We start from the raw sequence: 22,299 nt of genomic DNA on the forward strand, positions 1-22,299 counted from the left end.
CCTGAGCGAACTGTGTTGGAATCATGAAAGATGAACATGAAAAATGTAACAAACAGTTGTATCTGAAATAGCTAGTCTCCTCCAGGGCATTTAAAATATGTTTTCATAAGAAGAGGTGCTTGAAAATGTTACTGGCTTTCCATTTGCACTTTGAAACTAACAAAGTAACGTTTTTAGCAGTATGTCCTTGTCTTCTGGGGTTTGCGTTTTTGTTTTTGTTTTTGTTTTTTTTTTTCACTGCTGATGTTGAGTTACTCCACAGAGAAAGGTTGTTCTGGAAAACCTTAGTCTAGTCTATTGCAAATGGATTTTAATTTTTTTTTTTGAGAAACAGTTACTCTATTTTATGAATACAATAAATATCAACCTGTAATCATTGTACTTTATTTTGCTCCTTAGTTGCTAATAGTAATGGAAGACAGTGATGTAATGCATAGCAGTGTCCTCAAAATCTCCCTAGAGTTACCTAATTGATGTGAAACACATATTTCACAAGACAGGTTAAAAACACATCTTTAGTGCTTTGCTTTTTTGCTTTTTTTTTTTTTTTTAAGAAGAAAAGTTTGATACAATGGGAACTAAAACATACTAAGGTTCTTATGATGGAATGAAAGGTAAGTAGTAGGGGCGGGGTGTGAATTTTAAAAGCAGCATTGGAACACAGACCTGCAAGAAACTTAGGAATAGAATTAAAAGAGAGAGTATAGAGTGCTAGAGATTTGAATAGAAATTTCTGCTTTTACACTCTGCTTGTATTTTGTTTTTAAATTGATTTAGGATTTTTTCAAGGCTTTGGGAAGAGTAAAACAAATTCATGATGATGTCAAGATTCTCCTCAGAACAAACCAGCAAAGGGCGGGGTGAGTCCTACTTAAATGAATGAAAGAGAACCACTTACAATTAAAAGCAGAAATTAAAGCAAGGTCTCTTTCTTTGCTTCATATGACAGAATATATACAGAAATATGCAGGATATTTCACAAAGAAAAAAATTTAAATGCTTAGCATTTTAGTAGTGGTATGTTTAGTTTGACTTGGACATGCCTTTGCTAGTCCTGCCTAAAATAGTATTTGCAAATAAACTTTTTATTTATCTTGTAGCTTGGAAATTATGGAACAGATGGCTTTACTGCAAGAGACATCTTATGAGCGACTTTACAGATGGACTCAAAGTAGGACTAAGAATGTTTTTATGTTTATGAATATTATTATGATGATTCCTTTAATTCCTTTATGTGGATTGAACTTAGCACAAACCCTTTCCAAGATACCTTAGCATTTTGATTTCCTTCTTAGAGAAAGATATGTTTTGAACTAAACAGTTAATTGGCAATTCTCTCATTTCTTGGGCCAATTTCATTATTATAAAAGTGGGTTATTTATTCGTGTTTTTAGTAGATGGTTTTCCACAAAGAGCAACTACTACAGTTTGGTAGTCCAAACAAATTTTTAATTGTATTGGATTTCATTTCCTTGCGAGTTAGAGGGAAGTTGTTGGTTTTAATGATTTGGTAGTAAGATCTAGTTTAGTGGGAGGAGTGGAAGATTACTTTTAGAAAAGGAAAAAAAAAAAGACACCTGCTTTTGTCAGGATGCTCTTTTGAATGATAGTAGGTTTTTTGGTTTTTTTGCATATGTACCCTGGCTGTAGCCATCCACGTTCAACGTGGCACCTTGATAGTGTCAAATATAGTTGCTTTTTTATTACTTCCCTATTCTCCATAGCAAGAAACTGTCTCACTCTCACAGTAAGATTTATGGGGGAAAAAATGGTGCAATGTGATTTTTATATTCATTAGCTGTTCTTCAGTGGATGATGAAACCTCAAATAATAGTTGTGGTTTCACCCTTACAAAAAGTCATAACTTTTCTGCCAATGTTTGATTTAGTTTATATGATTTCCACATTTTTGCCTGGAATATACAAGATTATATAGTTATTTGGATGAAAGAAAAAAAAATAACAGAACCAAATGACAAAACAAACAGCTTGCTTAACTACTTGCTCTGTTTTTTCTTAATACTTAACCTGAAATGTGGTGAACAGTTAGAAAGGAGCCTAATAAAATTCTTGAGGTTGAATGAGTCAGCATTTGTATGTGGGCACAAACAAATAGTAAGCTTCCTTTAGTCATTTTTGTTGCTGTAATTTGTGACGGACATGCATTTTACAGTACTGCTTGCAGGGGAATTTAATTATATTAACACTAACTAGCCCAGGTAGCACATTCTGAAGTCTTCAAAATGAAAAACCTTTGAGTTTTTAACTAATTTTCTTGTTTGACAGCTTGTATAAAATGTATTACTATGTAAAGAATGTGCTTTTATTTGTGTTGGTATTTTATAGATGAATGTAGGACATTGACACAAGAATCATGTGACATTTCTCCAGTTCTCGCTCAAGCTATGGAAGCCTTACAAGATAGACCTGTCCTGTACAAGTAAGTAAATGTTTGCTATTGCCTCTAACAGAAGCTAGTATTTTGAGGTTATAAAACTTTGGTGGGCATGAATTACAGTGCCAAGGCTGATGGCACTTTGGTCCTGTGCCAAGTTCAAAACTCCCCAGAAACGTAAGTTATAAAATAATCATATTTCAACTGCTTTAAATTTCAGAAGTATTTTTGATATAATTTTGATACAGGAAATGTCATTGGACTTTTTCTAACTTACAAGTTTTCTAATTAAAGTAAAACAGCCTGACATTTTAATCTAAATTAATTGTGAATTTCTCTGCTCTCATTCTAGGATTTTTCTAAAGTGAAAAATTCTGTTCAAAACATGCGATTGAATCATTTAAATCCCTAAAGTAAGAAATTGGTAAAGGCTAATTAGCTTTTACTGAAGTGCCTATGGCAGTAAGAATGTCTTCCATTTTGAATTATACAGTAATCTATTAAAAAATTCTACATATAGACCTCTAAAATGTCAAGGCATTTATATATCTGTATCTGTGTAAAATACTACTGTTCTTATTCCGAATTTGCTGAAGTGTTGTTGGAGTAAATGGAATGGTACTTAGGAGAGTGAACCACCAGGTGGCACTGAAAGAACTGTTTATTTGGGGTGACATCCCTGAAGAGTTTATTTACACTTCTTTGGGTTTTGGGCTTTTCGTTTTCGTTGGGCTTTTTTTTTTTTTTTTTTTTTTTAATATATTCATCACATTTGGAACTACGGAAAATTGCCTTCAGCCACAGATATCCAGGACAGCAGAGTAACAGGCAACCTTTCAGAGGCTACCTTTGAGAGTGTCAGTGCAAAGGTGTAGGTACATGATGCTGTAAAGCTCCATGGAGCCCTTCACAGGAAAAATGCATAGGGCATGTGGACCTAAAAAATGCTGTAAGTGTGAGAGAAGGCTCAGATCTGGACATTCTCGGTCAGCTCTGCTAGTTAATGTGAGGGAGAAGTGGTGTCACTTGACCTCCCCAGCTGTTGGATGGGGTGTGTTGCAGTACTTCGGCCCATAGCTGGGACTTCCTGTCCTTTTTTGCATTCTCTGCTCTACACCCTCTTTTACAGCTGCAAAAGATCAGTCACTATGCTGTTCACAACATTTTAGAGGATTCTTTTTAGATACAGTTTTATTTTCTGTAATAAATACTTCGTTGAATTATGATACTTTGAAACTTAATAAAATCATTGTTTTGCTTTCTTAGTTCAAGGAAAGTAAACCCCATCTTGTGTATAAATCCACTGCTGGCCAGTTTAAAATGAATCTGCAAAAGATTCCTGACACTTCTGTCACAAAAAACAGTAATAGTATTAACAAAGATAGAACTTGATACGTAAGACCTTTCCTCTAACAAAAGGGCAAAAATAAACATTACTGTAGATGATGCAGCCACGTGTCTCTCATCATAGATTATCAGGCTTAATTACTTGCTCCAGCATATTATCAAAATTGCAGTACTGATGCTTTACATTTTAAATCTCAAGATTTACTTAATTCCCTTCCAAAATTTTTTGTATACCTTTAAGTAACGAATTGCTGAGTTCATAATGTAGAAGGCACAGAAGAAAAGTTTTAAATTGTTTTTTGCTCTTTGTGTATTAGCACTGCTGTGTGAACGAAACACTTTCCCTCCCAAACACTGCCCTTGCATCTGATGAAGATTGTGATTTGATTGGGTGAAAGTGAATAAGATGGAGAAAGGCAGGAGTTCAGAAATAAATCTACAAATTCTTGTTTCCTTGTATTGACTTACGTCTTGTTAACTAAAAGTGTCAGAAGGATTTTACTGTGGATGGACTTTCTGGAGCTGCAGTCAGTAGGGATATAAAATAAACATTTCCGATTGGTTTTCACTTCCTGGCTCTACCAGAAAAATTGAGAACGAGAAAATGCATGGAGACATAGCTGAAAGCAGTGTTCCTTTTCCATCATCCACTCAGATTTACAAAGTTTTTTTCCTTCTTCTTTCCCCAGTGATCATTACTGTATATTTTAAACATTAAAGCTGGGTTGAAAACAATCCAAATATTGTTTTCTTCTCCGAACATGAGTATGTCTAATGACATAGTAGTAAATACTGTGTTCTAATGTAAATAATAGCTATTGCTGAATTTTTTAAGATGCAGGGTTTTGTAATGGTTATACCCTGTTCTACTGAGAAGAAAAGGAAAATTAGTAGTTTCCTTTTTAAAACAAAATTATCATTATTGAATGCTGTTTTCAGAACTAATAGCAATTACAAGATCTGTTTCACTGCTGTATATGTAATGATCTATTGTATAGCTTTTTATTGGAGAGGAAAGAAAAAACGAACTGGTTTCTGTAGATGCTTGAGATTTTTCACTCCAATACTGCTCCTTCTAGTCAGTGGGCAGTTGTCAGATCCTAGATCTCTTCCACTTCTAATTGCACTATTTACAAAAATAGTAATTTATTAGAATTTTTTTGTTAGACTTTTATCAATTGCAGATATTTACTCTCCAACTTAAAAAGTACAGTGTATAAATGAAAACATTTTAACAGAAATTTCCAGGTTCTTCTCTTTCCCAACCTCTTTCAAATAATAATTAGGATTAAAAAGAACAAAACTGAGGTTCCCTCTGACTTTTTACAGCGGAGTAGAAATCTAATTGAACTTAATGTCAAACATTTTTGAAACCTTATATTATTTTCTTTTAAATTTTGTTCTCCACTCATATTAAATGTGAATGCAGTGCTTATTAAATGCAGACTTAAATAAGTCAGTGAATAGCATTATTTTTATTAATATTACTTTATTTATATTCCTCTGTTGGATGTCATTGGTAAGTGACACCATGCTCACTCTTTGACAATTTTCAGTTATATTGGAAAAATAAACTGTAATGTGTATTTTCTTTCTCTCCTTTGTAGTATGTGTGTTGTTCAAAGTGCTTGAATTGGTTTAAAAATAATAGAAGTGTTCTGTGGCTTGCGAATATAACTGGGATGTTAGCAGTGTTCATTTCCCATCCTTTACTTGCTTTCATGCTTCAATGCCAACAGAAAGGTAGCCTGGTCTAGGAATGAGCCATGTGTAAGTTACTGGCACCTCCTCTGCCACCAGCAAGCCATTTGAGATAATGCACTCTGGGTTGTAATTGTTCATCCATTAAATATCTAGTTAAGATTGCTTTGATTAAAATCAGTGAACGACTATCAAATGAATGTAAGTCTGTTCTTACTAGTCATGTGGCAGCCTAGGAGGAAGAAGCTTTGTGTTGCAGTGCAATAAATTACTACTCCTGTCAGTCAGCTGGACCATATGCAAACAGGAGTCCCAAACCTGTCAAAGATGCTTATTTGTACAAAAATTGAAAAACTGAGCTGTGATTTATTAATTTCTGTGGGGTAAGGGAATGGGAGGGTCAAGCAAAAATTATCTTTAGTATCTGTTCAGAGGAGTCAAGAAAATCACAGATTATGCTGAGTTGGAAGAGACCCCACGAGAATCATGAAGTCCAGCTCCTGGCCCTGCACAAAACCATCCCCAAGAGTCACACCATGTGCCTGAGAGCATTGTCCAAACACTTCCTGAACTCTGTCAGGCTGGTGCTGGGCCCACTTCCCTGGGGAGCTGTTCCAGTGTCCAGCCACACTCTGGGTGAAGAATTTTTTTTCATATCCAACCTAAACTTCCCCTGACACAACTTCAGGCCACTCCCTCAGGTTCTGTCAGTGGTCACCAGAGAGAAGAGATCAGTGCCTGCGCCTCCTCTTCCCCTCACAAGGAAGCTGTAGCTTCAGTGAGGTCTCCCCTCAGTCTCCTCCAGGCTGAACAGACCAAGTGACCTCAGTTACTCCTCATGCAGCTTCCCCTCAAGACCCTTCACCATCCTCGTGGTTATCCTTTGAGCACTCTAATAACTTAATGTCTTATTTATGTTGTGGCGCCCCAAACTGCCCCCAGCACTCGAGGTGAGGCTGCCCCAGCTCAGAGCAGAGCAGGACAATCTCCTCCCTTGCCTGACTGGTGATGCTGTGCCTGATGTACCCCAGGACACTGCAGAAGCAGTCACTTCATTATTTTCTCTCACCCGTATTTCTTTTTTTCAGTAGTAGTAGCCTGATCCTGGCAAGACTATAGCCTCTGCCAATGTTCCTGTGTAGGAAACACAGTGCCAAGTACTTCTTTCAGTCTGTTTTGCAATGGTACAATGGTATCACAGGAGGCGCACTAGACAACCTGTTTAAATTCAGTAGAAAAACCCCACATATAATAATCTGACAGGTAATTAATGTAGCCTGGAAACTAAGCTATCTAACCAAGAAAGAAGAAAAGGACAGTGTATATGTGTATATCTGTGTAAGACTATATATTGTAGCACCTGTCTGCAATATCAGAAGTCTTGTCTCATCCTACACATTTGGTCTAGAGCAGACAGGCAGGTGACAACATGAAATTTGTCTTCTTTTCTCCTGTTTGTCAGATGTACCATAGGCAGAGCAGGATGATAGAAATTCTGACATCATCAGATGGTTTCGAATGCTTTATAGTAGAAGCATTGATCCAAGATTTCTAGAACTACAAAAATGTTTACTTGTATGAGCTGTGAGGCTGAACTAATCAACTGTGATGAGGCAAGCTGGGTTTTTTTTAACCTGTTTTCATGTTTCAATAACAGATACACATTGGATGAGTTTGGGACAGCTAGAAGGAGTGCTGTGGTCCGTGGCTTTATCGATGCTCTTACTAGAGGAGGTCTGGGAGGTACTCCCCGCCCTATTGAAATGCACTCTCATGATCCTCTGAGGTACAGCACTAACAAGAATGTATATGAAATAATCTTAGTTTTGCTGTTGGCACTTTGAATTCCTGAAACCATAAATCACTAATTTACACAGAAATTTATGTCTTTCTGTAGGTATGTGGGAGACATGCTGGCCTGGTTGCATCAAGCTACAGCTTCTGAAAAAGAGCACTTAGAAGCTATGTTAAAGCTTGTGACTATTCAAGGTAGTACTGGTTTTAAAACATAAATTGTGAGGTCATAGTAAATCTGTGATAAGTAAGAAAGTGTGATGAATTTCTTAGGCTGGGATTCAGTTACAAGTCTGAGTTTAAATTTTCCTAAAAATAGTCTCAGAATAGCTGGTGGTTGCACTCTGCCAAAAGAAGGCCCATAATAAAAGAAGAGTATTTCAAAATGCAGCCATTTTATTTTACTGTACTTACAATAAATTTACATTAAATGTATAAAGGGACATTTTAGAGTGTAGTTGAGAGTTCAGAAATTGTTTGTAATGTATATGAATACATATCTCCTTGAAAACATTGTATATTATTTTGAGGATTTTCATTATGCCTTTGCTCTTTTGTTTAGTAAATGTTTTAAAATATAATTCCTTATTTCTGTAAGTCTCTTCATTGTATGCTACAAGGAAAATGGAGTTTTCATCTGTCATTTAACATCATTCCAGGTTTATGGAGGTTGAAGTAAGCCACTCACGGATAGGTGAAGCTTTTTAATATCAAAACTCTCCTTCATTTCAGAACTGCAAATTCTCATGCTTAGTCTTCAGCCCTTTTGCATTATTTTCAGTAGATTGAACCTATACTTTAAAGAATTTTATCCTGTAGAAGCTTTAGTATGATTTACCACCATCGTTTCAGAGAATTTTTTTTTAATAAATTAAGCATGTGTACTCAATTGTGACAAACTCATTGTAAGAACTTACATTTCATCTGTATCTGGTGAGCTCGTCAGATTTTATGTCTCAATCCTACTCTGGGTTTTAAAGTGAGTGTGTATTCTGATTTTCCTTACTGCTGTAAGTATTAATTATCTTTCCTAATTAATGGTATATGGGAAAGGAGACTGTTTAGGAACTACTGTAAATCGAACTGGGGGAATGCTGGTTTTTTAAGTACAGTTACAGTGTACTATAGATGTGAATTTAATACTGTTAATTTCAGGGGGGCAAGAAAGCAGGCCTCATGGTGGTTTTATGGTAGAGAAAAAGACATGGCAGTTCTTCCTAAATGACTGAGTGATGCTTCTGCTGTAACTGACGAGCCCTTCAGGAAAAGCTGGGCTCATGGAGCGTGTAAATGTGTCTGGCTCCCCTGTGGACTGGACTTCTGCTGCTGCACTTTGTTCTGAAATTCTCTCACTTCTTTGTGTAGTGCTTTGCTTAACTATGAAGTTCTTTGGCCTTCTGACAAGGTGTCAGGCTGAGATGACCATGAAATGAGATATATTTAGAGCATTTTAGCCACAGTGCAAAATACTTGATAATATAGAGAATATAAATATTCGGGGGAGAAATTTTCAACAAAAAATCACCAGGCCAAAACCTTTTTCTGGAGAGACTGGTATAAACAAGAGATTCAGTATTTCAGCCTGAAGGAAAAAGATGTTTTCCTAAGCTCTCCAGGATGGGTCTGCTATCATGGTTGCACAGTTTTCAAGAAATGCAAAGAGGAATTCTTACTTTCATACCGGGAGCAACAAACTGGGAGCTTGAGAGGTGGTGTCTACAACTATTCCTCTGTGTCTTTGGGGAAATTTTTTTGATGACAAGGATAGTGATGTGATAAGGTCTGTAAAGCAAAACAGTACTTGATAGTATACCACTGTATTTAATAAGAAACAGTTATGGGCAGTGCAATCCCTAAGTACCCTGAGATTATACGTTCTTTATAAATACAGGTCCTGAGTTGGTAGTGAGGACAGCATTTATAGTACTGAAAAACTCAAGCTGAATTTTCTGTGCTGTTGTGCGATCTTTACGTGTCTGGCTGTGCAGGCTACAGTAAAAATTGAGTTAATTTCATGTAGCCATTTAACAAGTGGACATCTTGTTTATTTGCAGTTAGAAATAAGGACAGAAATTTGCATAATCGGAGTGCAGTTCTTCCTAACAAAATTTGAGATCTAATGTAAGCATTCACAAACTGCGATTTTTTTCCATTCCCCTATAGAGGGAGCCCAAGCAACTGCTATAGATAAAACACCTACCTGGCGGTCTGAAGTTAGTTCAGTCAGATGTTTTCACTTCAATTTCAGCTTGAGTAGTTTTTTGCAGATTTGCACTTTGGTTATTTTCATTTAGGTGTGTCTGTACTGAGTTCTGATTTCTGTTTAAATTCTTCTGTAAGCTCAGTGTAATTTCAGGACCGTGGAAAGTGTGGTAAATCACAGCTGTACAAAAATTTCCCTTCTCAAAAAACAAGCAAAGCAAAAGGCCACACGTATACCTGTTGGTGCAATAACAGGTGGATTTGGTCCCACTAGATGAAATATTGTATATGTGACACTTTTTTTTTGAGAAATGTTTTCACCCCAGTTTTTACTTTAAAGTGACCAAACTATGTAGCCCATAAGCAGAGCATGCAAGGATAGCTTTTACAAAGTTTTAAAATGTTAAGCTTGCAAAAATTAACTGTTTCGAATTAATCTGACTAAAAATGCTATTAAATTTTTAAGTGCTGAAAACACATTCAGTAAAGTTTAACGCTTTTGCTGGACAAACATGAAGCATGTGGTTTTCCTCTTCAAAGTTTAGGTGTTCTGCTAGCAGCAGCCTCCCAGTCATACAGAAGTCTTCTACTTGAAAGGAATGAAGAATTGCAGGCATTTTAAGAGATGCAGTAGAAATCCATTTTTTGTGGAGTTGCAGGAACCCAGATGGAGAACAGAAGCTAAACAAAGTCCAAAACAGATCTCTCCTTTTATAGAAAGATACACAGAGAAAAATTATATATGGTGTAGCAAGGAGTTGGAAGCGTATCTTCAGTTATGAGCTGTACTCTAAAAGTTATTTTGGACCTCTGAGAATAGTTTATTCTGTAATTCTTTTATGTCAAACTTGCACCACTTATATAACCCATTTTGCTGGAAGATTTCACTGCTTTTGGAATCCAGATATTCTGCTTGGACATGAAAATACATGCAAAGGCATAAGCATGTGGTATCTCAAAATTTTTATTCCGTGTCCTTTGGTATTCGAACTTGTGTATTTTTTAAGCTAAAATTTTCATACCAAACAACTTGTTTTTAAGTCAATCTGGTCTAGATACACTATTGCGAATATGTGCTAGGTACTTGTTACATTGATGAACAGTGCAAGTGTGACTGTTCCTACTAAAAAATATGTAAATTGCTAAGGTCTATCTGGGAGCTAGCCATTACGTAAAAGAGCATGCATGCTGTGGTTTGTAATCTTTCTTTTTGCCTTGATATCAATACCCAAGTATATAAGTATATTTTTATTACCTTACCAATTCAGTATGTTGAAATTCTTACAGCCACCATATTGAATTCAGTTGTTACTGCTTATATGGCTTTTCATGTTAACTTGGTGTAAAGAGGCATTGGCACAGATCTCTGATCTTTCATTATTTTTACTCTCTGAGGTAATCTGTCTTAGTCTGAAATAAGCAAAATATAGCTTCAGGTCACCTGATTTTTGTCACATGTCACAGTCAGTTTGTTTACTTTCATTGCATGGGTCCCATCTGAAGATGAACTCCTGTTGACAAGTTTTAAATTAGAATTAAAGTATTGCTTTCTCCATAAATCTGTTCGGAGTTGTTACTGAAGTGAGAGCTTGAAGATCTGTTGCTTTCAGTTTGATTGATTTATGACAGCACTGGTTGCCATGCAACAATTCATTTGTGTTTCGTGATAAGATAGGGCAGTATTCTCTTTTGTACATCATTCTGTGAAAGATGAGTTTCAATTGCTGCTGGGGAGGAAGCGTTTGCCAGCACTGCAGCACGCAGTAGTGTGGAGGTACACATGTCACTTCATTTGTAACAATGCCACCAGCTCGTCACTAGCCAGCGCTGGCAGACACGTGTATTTGCCAGTCACGCCTTTGAAAATGGAGTGTTCTGCTGCTCCTTGTGTGTCTCGCTGGCCTGGTTGTTTTTTGGATGTTTTTCTAGTTTAATTTCATGAAGTGCTAATATTGAGCCTTACTGAGACATCTTGTTAAATCATTTATTCTTCCCCTTGCTTCTTTTACCTCAAACCCCCACACATGTGTTGCAGGAGGAAGCAATTGCATAGGAAAAGGTGATGACTTCAGGACTGTTTTGCCATGCAGCTATTTCTTAATGGCTAGATTGGAAGTACAGTGGAGGTGTGAGCTAGTCGTGTGGAGAAAAGAACACACAGTTCGTAATGCTTTTTATGGAGGAGTACCTCCTACATTTGTTTATTTGTTTTATAGTCTTGAAGAAAAGAGAATTACATTTGCATAATCTTAGCATATGTTTGCATTAACTATAGGTGTGGAAGAAAATATTCAAGAAGTAGTTGGGCACATCACAGAAGGTGTCTGCAGACCTCTGAAGGTGAAGTATTTTGTTTTCCTTAGCACTCTAAATACAAAAACTGTTCTGTCATGTTTTTTCAGAACTTGTGCTCCCATCTCTTCAGTGTATTTTCATTGCCCTTGGTTAAGAATTAGATTGTCAACTTCTGAAGGATTTTTTTCTCAAATTAAAGATTCCTTTGCTCGTAGATGTGTGCTTTATAACAGTCATATAGTGAGCGATACTAGGATGCTATATTCAAGTCTTGATTTTGGTTTACTTTACCTATGTTGAGGAGTGCTGATGTGCCAAAATACAGCTTTGTGATAAGTGTATGGGAATAGCTATAGTGGGTCAAATGAAAAATCAATGTAATTTACTAACCTGTTTTTCACAGTGATCGTTATGCTTAGGGAAGACTGTATAGGTAATGCAGTTGTGTCATACTTTGGTAGGATAGTTTCCTTGCCTGCTTGTGAATATACTAAGGACTTACTGAGCCATAATTTCCTTGTATATAATAGATCTCAATAGATGTTTTCTTGCATGAACATGTCAAATTGATATAAAATGTTGATATTCACAACGTATCCTTCAGGAGGGAAGTGAACATTTCAACTCTGTTGTGTGAAAAAACAGTTCCTTTTGTGGTTTGTGGGGGTTTTTTTGTTTTAATGTTTTGGGGTTTTTGGTTTGTTTTGTTTAATAACTGCAGCTCTTGTATTTTAAAGACACCATGAAAAAATGTTTCCTAATTACCATCTTTACGCTACCTCAGTTTTTTGTATTTATCACATCTTTCTTTACTTGTCTTTTTTTCAAGCTACAGCCTTAGTAAGTTTAGGGGTCACATTTGATAGAAATCCTTAATAATGATCCATCAAATGATTGACTGACTTTTCTATTGGATGTGGTTCACATAAGCACAGAAGTAATCAAGGTGATGAAGCTGATACCTATTATTGCTTGACCATGCAGTGTATAAATCCAGGAGTTTTTAAAGTAAAATCTACTGTGCCTAAATGCAATTATAATAAATTTCTCTTAGGATTCTGTAACTATAACAACCATGTCCAGTTGACAAATACTCAGTCTCAAATGTGAACAGCTAGTTTCCAGATACTGTACACGTTTCTGATAAGAAAAGGATAGGGTCTGAAGAGAGGTAAAATTCAGAAAGGTGCCATTTAGAAAGTCACAAAATTACTGAAGAATTGGGATTAGCAAGGACATCTGGAGGTCACTTGGTCCAAACTCCCAGCTCAGGCTGGGCCACCTAGAGCTGCTTGCCCAGGACTGTGTCTCGGTGACTTTTGAATACTTCCAAGGAGAGAGTCTCCACAGCCTTGCTGGGCAACATATGCCAGTTCTCAGCCACCTGCACAGTAAAAAAAAAAGTGTTCCCTGATGTTCAGACAGAATCTCTTGTATTTCAGTTTTGTGCTGGTTGCCACAGAATCATGATCATCCTTCGCAAGCTTTTAGTTTTAATCTGTTCTAATAGACACACAATCACCACAGCTTTGTGTTTTTGGAAGATATTTCCAAACTTCCTGTGCTCTTGAATCAGTTCTGTTAATACCGATTGCTGATGTTTGAGTTCAGTATTTCTGTGCATTCCAAAAAAGCGATTAGGAATAAAATCAAACTCATATGTAAGTCAGAGGAAGTTTTGGTCTTGGTCTGAGTGCTTGTGAAATTTGTAATTAAGTACAGAGTATCTTTAATTTTGATTGCCAAACTCTTTACACTTAGATGCTGCTAGTCTCTTTAGAAATATCCCCTGAAATACTGTTGTTAGTTAGTTACTATGCTAGTAAAAATTAAAAAAAACTTAAAAGAACAATTAAAGGCTTCCCATTGTTTTCTGTATTTTAATAGAATGCAACTTGAATTAATTCACTGCCAGTCTAGACTTTCCAGTAAAAAGTATGAAACACTTACTGTTTCCTGAGGGGAAAGATAAAGAAAAGTTATAAAAAATCCCCCCTGAGAAACCCCCAAGCAGAAGAGCCTTCATACAATGCAGAATAGGTAAATTAGATAATTGCAAGCCACCGTGTTCAGAGGAACAACAGTAATAGATTCAGTTCGGCAGAGTCTTTTCTACAATACATAGTAGAAGGTTATGCTTACATGCACTCTAACTTGCCCACATTTCTTACTGATAGTTGGTTTGTATTTTAGGTATTTAAGTGACTCTTGGATACTCCCTAGTGGTAGATCTTACCACAGGCCTCTCAATTCAGATGGAGGTAGAATCCTAAAAAACATTTAAATTAAACTCATCTTTTCCATAACATTTAAGATGAGTTCCAAATAAAATGTCTTGGATGCCCTATGTAGACTGCAGGTAGTCTTTTATGGTCAACTAAGAACAGGATGTACAAGACTATAAAATAGCAATAGAGCTCTAAGTCCAGAGCTTCCTCGAATGGTTTAGGTTACGTTGCTTAAAAATTTTGCTTTTCCAGTGCAGTGAAGACTTCTGTATGGGAAGCAGCAGTTCTTCTTTTCTCACTTCGTCTTTTTAATTCTTATTTTTCTCTCATGACCCAAAAATATTTTTTTCTTCTCCTTCTGCTTCTTCTTTTTCAGTTTTTAATTATTTTCTTTACTTGTAGTTGTTCCTTTTTTTTTTTGTCAATATTTTGTTTTCCCTCCTTTTGCCCTGCCTGCCCTATTCTCTTTTGCTGTACAACTAGAATATACTCAGTATTCATGCCCACAGGACCTTTTAGGTAACACTGGAGACATACATTTGTATATACAAATACATTGAAGAGTAGCATTCACCTGCATGTTGAAATAACTTAGTGCATTAAGTATTGCGAAAAGAGTTAAAAAATGTTACTTAGTTTTGGTCTGTGAATTAGGTGCAAACGAAAGGGTTGAGGAAACATAATCTTAGTTGGTTCTCCCTGCAACTGGCTCTGAGAAGAAGGGACTGCAGCACATGAACAGCAAATAACTTGGGAGAGTGGATGGTGGCTGCTGATTTGTGTGTAACTCTTTCACACTCAGGCACGTGGGAGAGCAGTGCAACGATAAGTCACTGTCTATTCTGCTTCATAGGTGCACAAAGATTGACCCTGGGACAGCTTTTTATGGATTGGGACTTTGTGTGCCATGGACACAAGACATCAGCTGTCTAACTGTAAAGACTCGCAGCACCATTTTGTTGTGCAGCCAGTATCTCCTGGTTGAGATAAACAGTCAACATAGCTGGTTATTAGTTACAAATATATCTAACTAAATACTGATGGGAGATATATATGATCTCCTTTAAGGGAAGAATTTATTAATCCTGGTGGAGGTTGTTTCTTAGGCAAAATACCTAATACTTTGATATTCTGAATTTCTGTTTTCTGCCCAGATGCTTGGCAGCCCAGAAGCACTTCAGTTCAAGCTGAACATTAAAGTTAACTGGACATTCTCTTTTAAAATTTATTTCTGGTTTAATTTATTTTTCAAAAATCAGAGATATATAGCCTATAAAGTCATAGAAGGCTGGCTTTTGGAATTTATCACCTGAAGGATGTTTGTATTTGTTCATGCTGCAGGTTAGAATTGAGCAGGTGATTGTTGCCGAACCAGGAGCAGTTTTACTGTACAAGATTTCTAATTTGCTCAAGTTCTACCACCATACAATCAGGTATGCAAAATAACAAAATATATTAAAAATGCCTTTTTTTCCCTAATTGTATATGTAAGAATATATCTGCTAGGAAGAGTACTTTGTTGCTTAGTTGTTGCTCTGCACTATAACATCAAGAAGAAACACCTGGTATCAAGCAGAAACCATTTACCCATTGCCATTCCTCAGTTCATATCAAAACTGCTTTGGAATAGAGCATCAATTTGTCACAATAACTGTATCTTTATTGTTCTATGTAGATTCAAATATTATATGAAAATAATATACACAGCATTTAATATGACAAAGTCAAGTCCCCTTTGAAAAAAATACTATTAAATGAAATCTTCACGTTTTATTTGTTTTGTTTTTGCTGCAGTTGTTTAAATAATTGTGTTTTGATAACTTGTTTTTGATAACTTTTAAACAATAATATTACTAGTTGAGCTTCTCTGTCTGAAAATACTTTGGATGTTGGGCATATTGGAATAAGTGGTTCTTGGGTACCTCCCAGCTTATTTAAAATCCTCAATTGTGATGGCAAGTCTGTTGTAGAACACCTGTAAAACTTATTGTTGTCCAAAAATCCTGGAAGATTTTGGTGTTGTTTCTCTGTCTTCAAAGTTAGTGTTTCTCCAGGGTTATAAAGCTTGGTGCAATTAAAAATGTGATGTTAAAATGGAAGGTCTTAGGCAGTGTTATCTGTTGATTTCTGTCTTAACAACACAATGTTTAAAGACCACTGAAGTACCTTCTACCAACTGGATAATTTCCTCTGCATAGGGAAGGTACCCCTCACTAGTGAAAGGGAAAAGTAGTTTGAGAAATGATCTCTTAAACACAAGATTACAATCTGAAAAATCAAGATAGAGGTTTAGTCCCATTATGACCCGATTAATTTTCACTGCCAGTTTGTATCTTAAAAGTGCAATTCAGAGGGAGGGTATATCTGTGAGAGGAGCACAGTCCTGTAGTGCCATTTTAGGATTATGTGGTGTCTGTGCTAAGTGTGATCGTTTAACACTTGGAATAGCAAGGTATGAATTCTTACATTTTTGGATATGCCCAGCATCTCAGTGAAAAAAGGAGAGAGATAATGCTATCCCTAACAGGCAGTATGATAGAATATTGTTTACCCTTTTTTTTAACATAATTTGATTTTTATTACAGAAGTAGATTTCTTGCATAAGAAAGCAAAAATACAGTAAATTTTAGTACTCTACAAAAAAGTTTGTGCAAGTTTGAGAGCCTGTATTTAATATTTGCTTAATGACATACTTTGATGATCCTTGTTCTTACAGTCTGCTTATCTCTCAGCCATTATGGAGAACTGTTCCCTGCAATTATTTGTTCTGAAGTTTCAATTTTGAAAATAATATTTTTAAAAATTATATCAAGGTATCTGACTATCATGTTTTTCCCTTTTTAGATTCATTAAATAATCTTAATTTTTTTTTCAGTGGTATTGTAGGAAACAGTGCAGCCACATTGTTGACAACAATTGAAGAAATGCATTTGTTGAGCAAGAAAATATTCTTTAATAGCCTGAGTCTTCATGCAAGTAAACTAATGGACAAGGTTTGTTTCAAAACTGTACAGCTTTCATGTTCCAAAACAGGCTTGCATTTCCCTTTTGTCTAGTAAGATTGCTAAATAAATAGCTGTTTTATATGTCAGCTTTTCCTAAAGTTGAAGTCTTGTATTTTCAATATTTTAGTCATAGATCTACATTACAAACTTGCTGTTTATATTTTAATTCTAATAATAGTGGAGGTTTTGTGGATATGTGGCTAAAATTAGAATATTGCACTTAGCAATATTCTTTTGCAGAAGTTTACATGTTTTTAAAATCTAGAGAAGCACTGAAAATAGGAAATTTTCTTAAGCACAATAGAGCAAAGTCATCATTGTATTAATGCATCATCAGATCAGTAGTTAATTCTGCATCATTCCTTTTTTGAAGTTGCAAGGTATATCCCAAAATGGTAAGCTAAGTAAAAGCAAAATTTGGGCTTTTCTGTCTATTATAAAAGTCTTTCTACCACATGAACATTGCTATAACATTTGTAAATACATTTCTAAATTATTTAACCTACCAAAAAATAGAAAAAATATTAAATTTTCCAGACACTATTCTTTGTGCAGACTTGTCATTTGCTGACCACTCAGTCAGGTTTTCTGAGTTTTGTCAGTATTGTTTTGTGATTCCAAATGAGTTTTCTCCTTCAGCACAGTCTGTCTGGTCCTAATTTCCTGTCTTTCTGCAGGGACTGGGGAATGACTCAAACAAGCATTTGTTTCTCCTCTCCCAGATATTCCAGTGACTTCTTTCAGTAGTTTCATTTGTTCATTGGTTGCTCCTTAGCTGCTACACCCACAGTCTATACTGCTGAAGTCCACTTAATGCACTGTTGCTGTTGGGTATTTCCATTTGAATGCAGTATCATATCAATAATAGTTCCTTTGCTATTAATATCTCTTCAAGGATCAGCTAAAGCTGAGTTCCTAAAACATGCAGTGGACAAGAACAACATGAATTTACCAAAAAACATCTTCTTTCCTAATATGCAAGCTAAAATAAAACATCTGGGTAAATTTTCTTTATGTAAAAAGAAATCAGTGATGGACCTTAGCCAAAATGTATGACTGTTCTTTGCCTACAATGTGCTTAAGGAAAGAAATTTCTTGACTTGAAAACATCTCTGTATTCATCTCTTCTGTATTTATTTATCCTGTTGGGTATTGCATCTATACTCAATTAGGATCCAGCATGATTTTCCTACTCATATAACTCACAGTCTTTGAGGTTTTGTTTTGGGTGATACAGTGTTTTCAGTTTGGAAATGTGAAGAATTCAGAAGAAGAATGATAAAGGAACTATGATCCCCCAGCCCATAGTATGCATTCTTTCTGTTGTCACTGTGGCAAGGTTGTGTAGTCCTGTTTGCCCTCTTAGTTCCCCTTCCCTCAGTCCCCAGTCTGGATGTAACTGGTTCTAGATGCTGTCATTGTTTTATAAAGTAGTCAAATTTGCTTTTACTGGCCTTAAATGAAGGCGGTGATTGCACTGCCACCTTCAGTGGTATTTTATTACAAATAATGAATGAGCCTAACATGTAATGGGAAAAGATCATAATATTGCTCTTTCGCAGAAACACATTTATAAATTAAGTCTGAAATGTCGACAATATTACATTGCCTATGTGCCCTATGAAGATCTTTCCTCAGAATATAATTGAGGTCAAAAGCTTAAAGAGATTTAGAGGACTGTTAGATATATGGGTAACAAAGGCTTCCACAATTATTTATTAATCTGCTTTAGGAGATAACAGTGAGGTAACTCTATGTCTGAGAAGAAATCTTACTGTTTTAATATGTAGTTCTTGTAACTGAGTTTTAGATAGTCCTCTGTAGCACCTTATATTATTACCCTTTGTGAGTGGATTACTGAAAAGATAGAATGATGTCTTATCTCTTCATGACTGAAATTAGTTTTGCTTCATAAAAAACAAAAAATTTATAGCCTGATTACACTCAGTCAAACATTAGTTTCCATGTGATAAAGACCTTTCTTTTATCATAAATTTAATTCTCTTGTTACTTAGGGTTTTTTTTGTTTTCCTGTACAGATAAGCAGGTTTTATGCCTTTTCATTCGTCTTTCTAAGTTTAGGAGTGAATGTCACAATGCCTTTACATTTTGAGGAAGCTGAAGGTTGCATTATACCATGCTTTTTAAAAATGCTTGTTCAGACCAAAATTTTGTATATGTATTAGTAGGATTTTCTTTCATCCCAGCCTTTTTCCAGCTTTTTGCCAATTATGTATGCACTGCAGTTGTTTCCAGTTTTTCAGTTTCTGGTTTTGTTTGTTTTTTGGTTTTTTTTTTTTTTATTTTCAGAGAAGATTAAACCCCTACAAGATAGATCTTTTGTACTTACAAAGGCAATTGCAAAGGCTTCATTGCTGTTCCTGTTGTGCAGCTAGAGAATATTCAGTGAGAAAATTAGTAAATTACATTTCGCTTGAACAATCTAGAAATTGTGGTTTCTTACTTCAATTTAGATTATGCATCTTAAAGCATTGATAAGCCTGTTTCAAAGAATAACAATTGTCTAATACTTTGATTAAAATATTATCCTTAAGACAATTTCAATAGTGTTGGAAATACGTTAAAATGCAAATAGGATGTTCTGAAGTAAAAATACTTCTATTTCTATAGGTTTAAGTGCCTCTTCTGTTTAGATTATTGCAAAATAGTGAATGGCCTGTCAGGTAGACAATTTTAACAATAGTATTTCTTCAGTATCTGTTGTTGCTGATAATTCGCGTTTTTAATATCTACCTTGTATCTAGTAGTTGATAGATCAGAATATGATTTAAGCAAATCTTCCACTTAAGTATGGCTAGTTGGGAACATTTTTAGACAGAACAGGTTTCATTAAATATGCTAACTCCTCAAGATCCCATCCTTAGGATGCAGACAAATGACAGGATGGTAATTTGATGTCCTCATCACCACAGACAATTTAATTCCCTAGATTATTGATTATCTTGAGTTGAGCATTGCCTTCAGTCTTCCTGGGATTTAATTTCTGAAGCACAGTGGGAAACTGAAACTTCAGGCTGTTCTTTCTAGGACAAGAAAATAGCTTCCTCTTCATATCTATTTTTGAAAAGAGTCCCATATTACATAAGGAGTGTCACTAGTGTGGAGGTGTATGGAAGCTTTTAGGCAGTCTTAGATCAGGATTTTCCCTCTTGGTTGTCAAGCCATCGGTAAATGATAGAGGGAAATCCCTGGTTACTTCAGAATACTTACTGGTTTGCCCAGAAGCACTTTGCTATGAACTTTTTCTTCATTACGTAAGAAAATCTCAAGCATCCTGGTTGGAATCTGAAAATAAAATACTCAGCAGCTCTCAACTTCAGACTGTTTGTTCTGAGAAAGCTTTTTTTTTTGTGGTGTTCTCATTCAGGCTTCTCAGGTAGCTCTGTTTGAGCTGAAATCCATGTGACAGAAATAATCAGCAGACTGCTGGAAAGCGAGTCCATTGTTATCAAAGAAATGCAGTACACAAGGGATTCTCTTTGGTTCCGACACTTCTTGAAGCCTGTCACGAAGCTTGGTAACAGAGTTGTTGCAAAGCCACTTTGCTTTCAGGGTTTAAAATGCCATTCACAACTTTGAGATTCTCAGGCTTGCTGTAGAGCTCAACGTTGACATCCTACAGATGCTGTGCATCACCAGCCACCTCCTATGTCACTGAAGGTTTGATGCATCAGCTCTTATTACAGACACTGTCTCTCCTTTGCCTTAATGACTCTTACCCTTCAGAGCCAATGTTAGGCATTCTTGCCAGTACTTTCTAGCTCTGGTAGCAATTGATTTGTTCTGGTTCTTGGTTGAACCAGAATCATTTTTGGCCAGTATTGGTGTCCTGATGCTGAAAAAAATGTGTTTGTATTTGCTACTTTTTAGCTTTTTTGGACCCAGCCATAGGTCTACCAACCGTGCTAGTAAAGTGGATCAGAATTATCATTAAAATCCTTACACATCCTTTTCCATGTTTCTTTTCATTCTGTGCTTATAATTAGATGTATAGAAATCCAGGATTCTGCTTGTGTTACTCATTGTCTGGATCTAACAACAGCCCATTAGAGATGACCGTTTTACAGGTGATTGTAAATCCAGGAGAAAATAGTGAATGAAAATAATTGCCAGAACAACAGAAACTGTTCCAATGAAACTGGGAGTTAAGTTTAGAGTACCTAATGGACTGGAGTGGATTAACTGCTCTTTCAATCCTCTCAATATGGGAGTTATTTAATATCGTGAATCCACTGGTGAGGCATTTTAACAAGTGTGTTAGACCAGCTATTGTCAAAATGTTTTATTGGACCACCTGTTAAATTAGGAGAGTGGGAATTTTCAAGCCCACATATCCTTCCTCTAGTTTCACTAGTGTTCCAGACCAATTATTAAAGAAAGAATAATTGCAAACATTTAATAAAATGGAATGAGAGTTAGCATAGGGGCACTAGAGAAGGATTGTGCCGAAGTCCAGTCATTTGCTGTCTGGGCTGTTAGAAAACTATTAGTAGAGTATCCCAAATTAAGTTTTGGGATTATTATTCCTTAATGCTGTTCTTTTTAGAGTAGATATATGCTAATTAAATGGTGTGATTGCATTATCTTTTAAGTTTGTCTGTTAGAAAGATATTAAAACGTTGCATGGGAATAATTGTAAACTTGTCCTTCATAATTTGATTCCTGCCAGAATGAAATCTATTAGGTTTCTGGGAAATCAGATGTGGGGCAGATTGAGTAAAACTGATTATTGTTGTGATCTGAATGCTGTTGTGGTTTTAAATGGATCCATGAGAACAAAGGAAAACTAGTTATCTTTTCTTCCAAGACCAACTTGATAGCTGAAAAGATAAGCATGCCATTAGGCATTCTGCTTTGTTGACCTCTGTAGGATCCTAATAGGACCAGAAAATCTTAAGACAGCTTCTCTGATAAGACATGCACTCGGGTTTCTTGGGGTGCTGGTGAATATGATCTCAGCTGAGGAGAATGGACTCTGCAGTTGTTGCTGTTAAGTGCTAACTGACAGCATGAAAATTCATAGCATTTTTACAAGGTCCCCACTCTGTTGTACTTTGGATCCAGCCCCTGCCAGTGAGGGTTTTTAAGAAGCTGTATTTAAAGCTGATCAGGCTCTTAGAAAAGCCACTAACCTTCCATTTGTTATTTTTAAGTTGGGCTTTCTCTGTGGAGTTCTGTGTTTTAAATTACCATCTTGTTTTATTTGGTAGTAGTATCACAGAATTAAAGAATGAATGAGTTCAGCAGGAAACTAGAAACCATCTTGTCCAACCCTCTTGCTCATGGCACAAAGTGCCAGCTAGAGCAGGTTG

General features: G+C 36.0%; 1 protein-coding gene across 1 annotated transcript in view; it reads left to right on the plus strand.

The window, feature by feature from the left end:
* COG6 (component of oligomeric golgi complex 6) overlaps nt 1-22,299 on the plus strand; it is a 55,588-nt gene that overhangs the window by 17,172 nt on the left and 16,117 nt on the right. The window contains exons 6-13 of the mRNA XM_014868879.2: nt 778-860; nt 1,101-1,171; nt 2,346-2,439; nt 7,100-7,228; nt 7,340-7,431; nt 11,714-11,778; nt 15,303-15,394; nt 16,837-16,954. Coding sequence (XP_014724365.1) covers nt 778-860; nt 1,101-1,171; nt 2,346-2,439; nt 7,100-7,228; nt 7,340-7,431; nt 11,714-11,778; nt 15,303-15,394; nt 16,837-16,954 — 744 coding nt within the window. The remainder of the gene's footprint in view (nt 1-777; nt 861-1,100; nt 1,172-2,345; nt 2,440-7,099; nt 7,229-7,339; nt 7,432-11,713; nt 11,779-15,302; nt 15,395-16,836; nt 16,955-22,299) is intronic.

Source organism: Sturnus vulgaris, chromosome 2 (assembly GCF_052056855.1).
Source record: "Sturnus vulgaris isolate bStuVul1 chromosome 2, bStuVul1.hap1, whole genome shotgun sequence".
In the NCBI taxonomy this organism is placed as follows: domain Eukaryota; kingdom Metazoa; phylum Chordata; class Aves; order Passeriformes; family Sturnidae; genus Sturnus; species Sturnus vulgaris.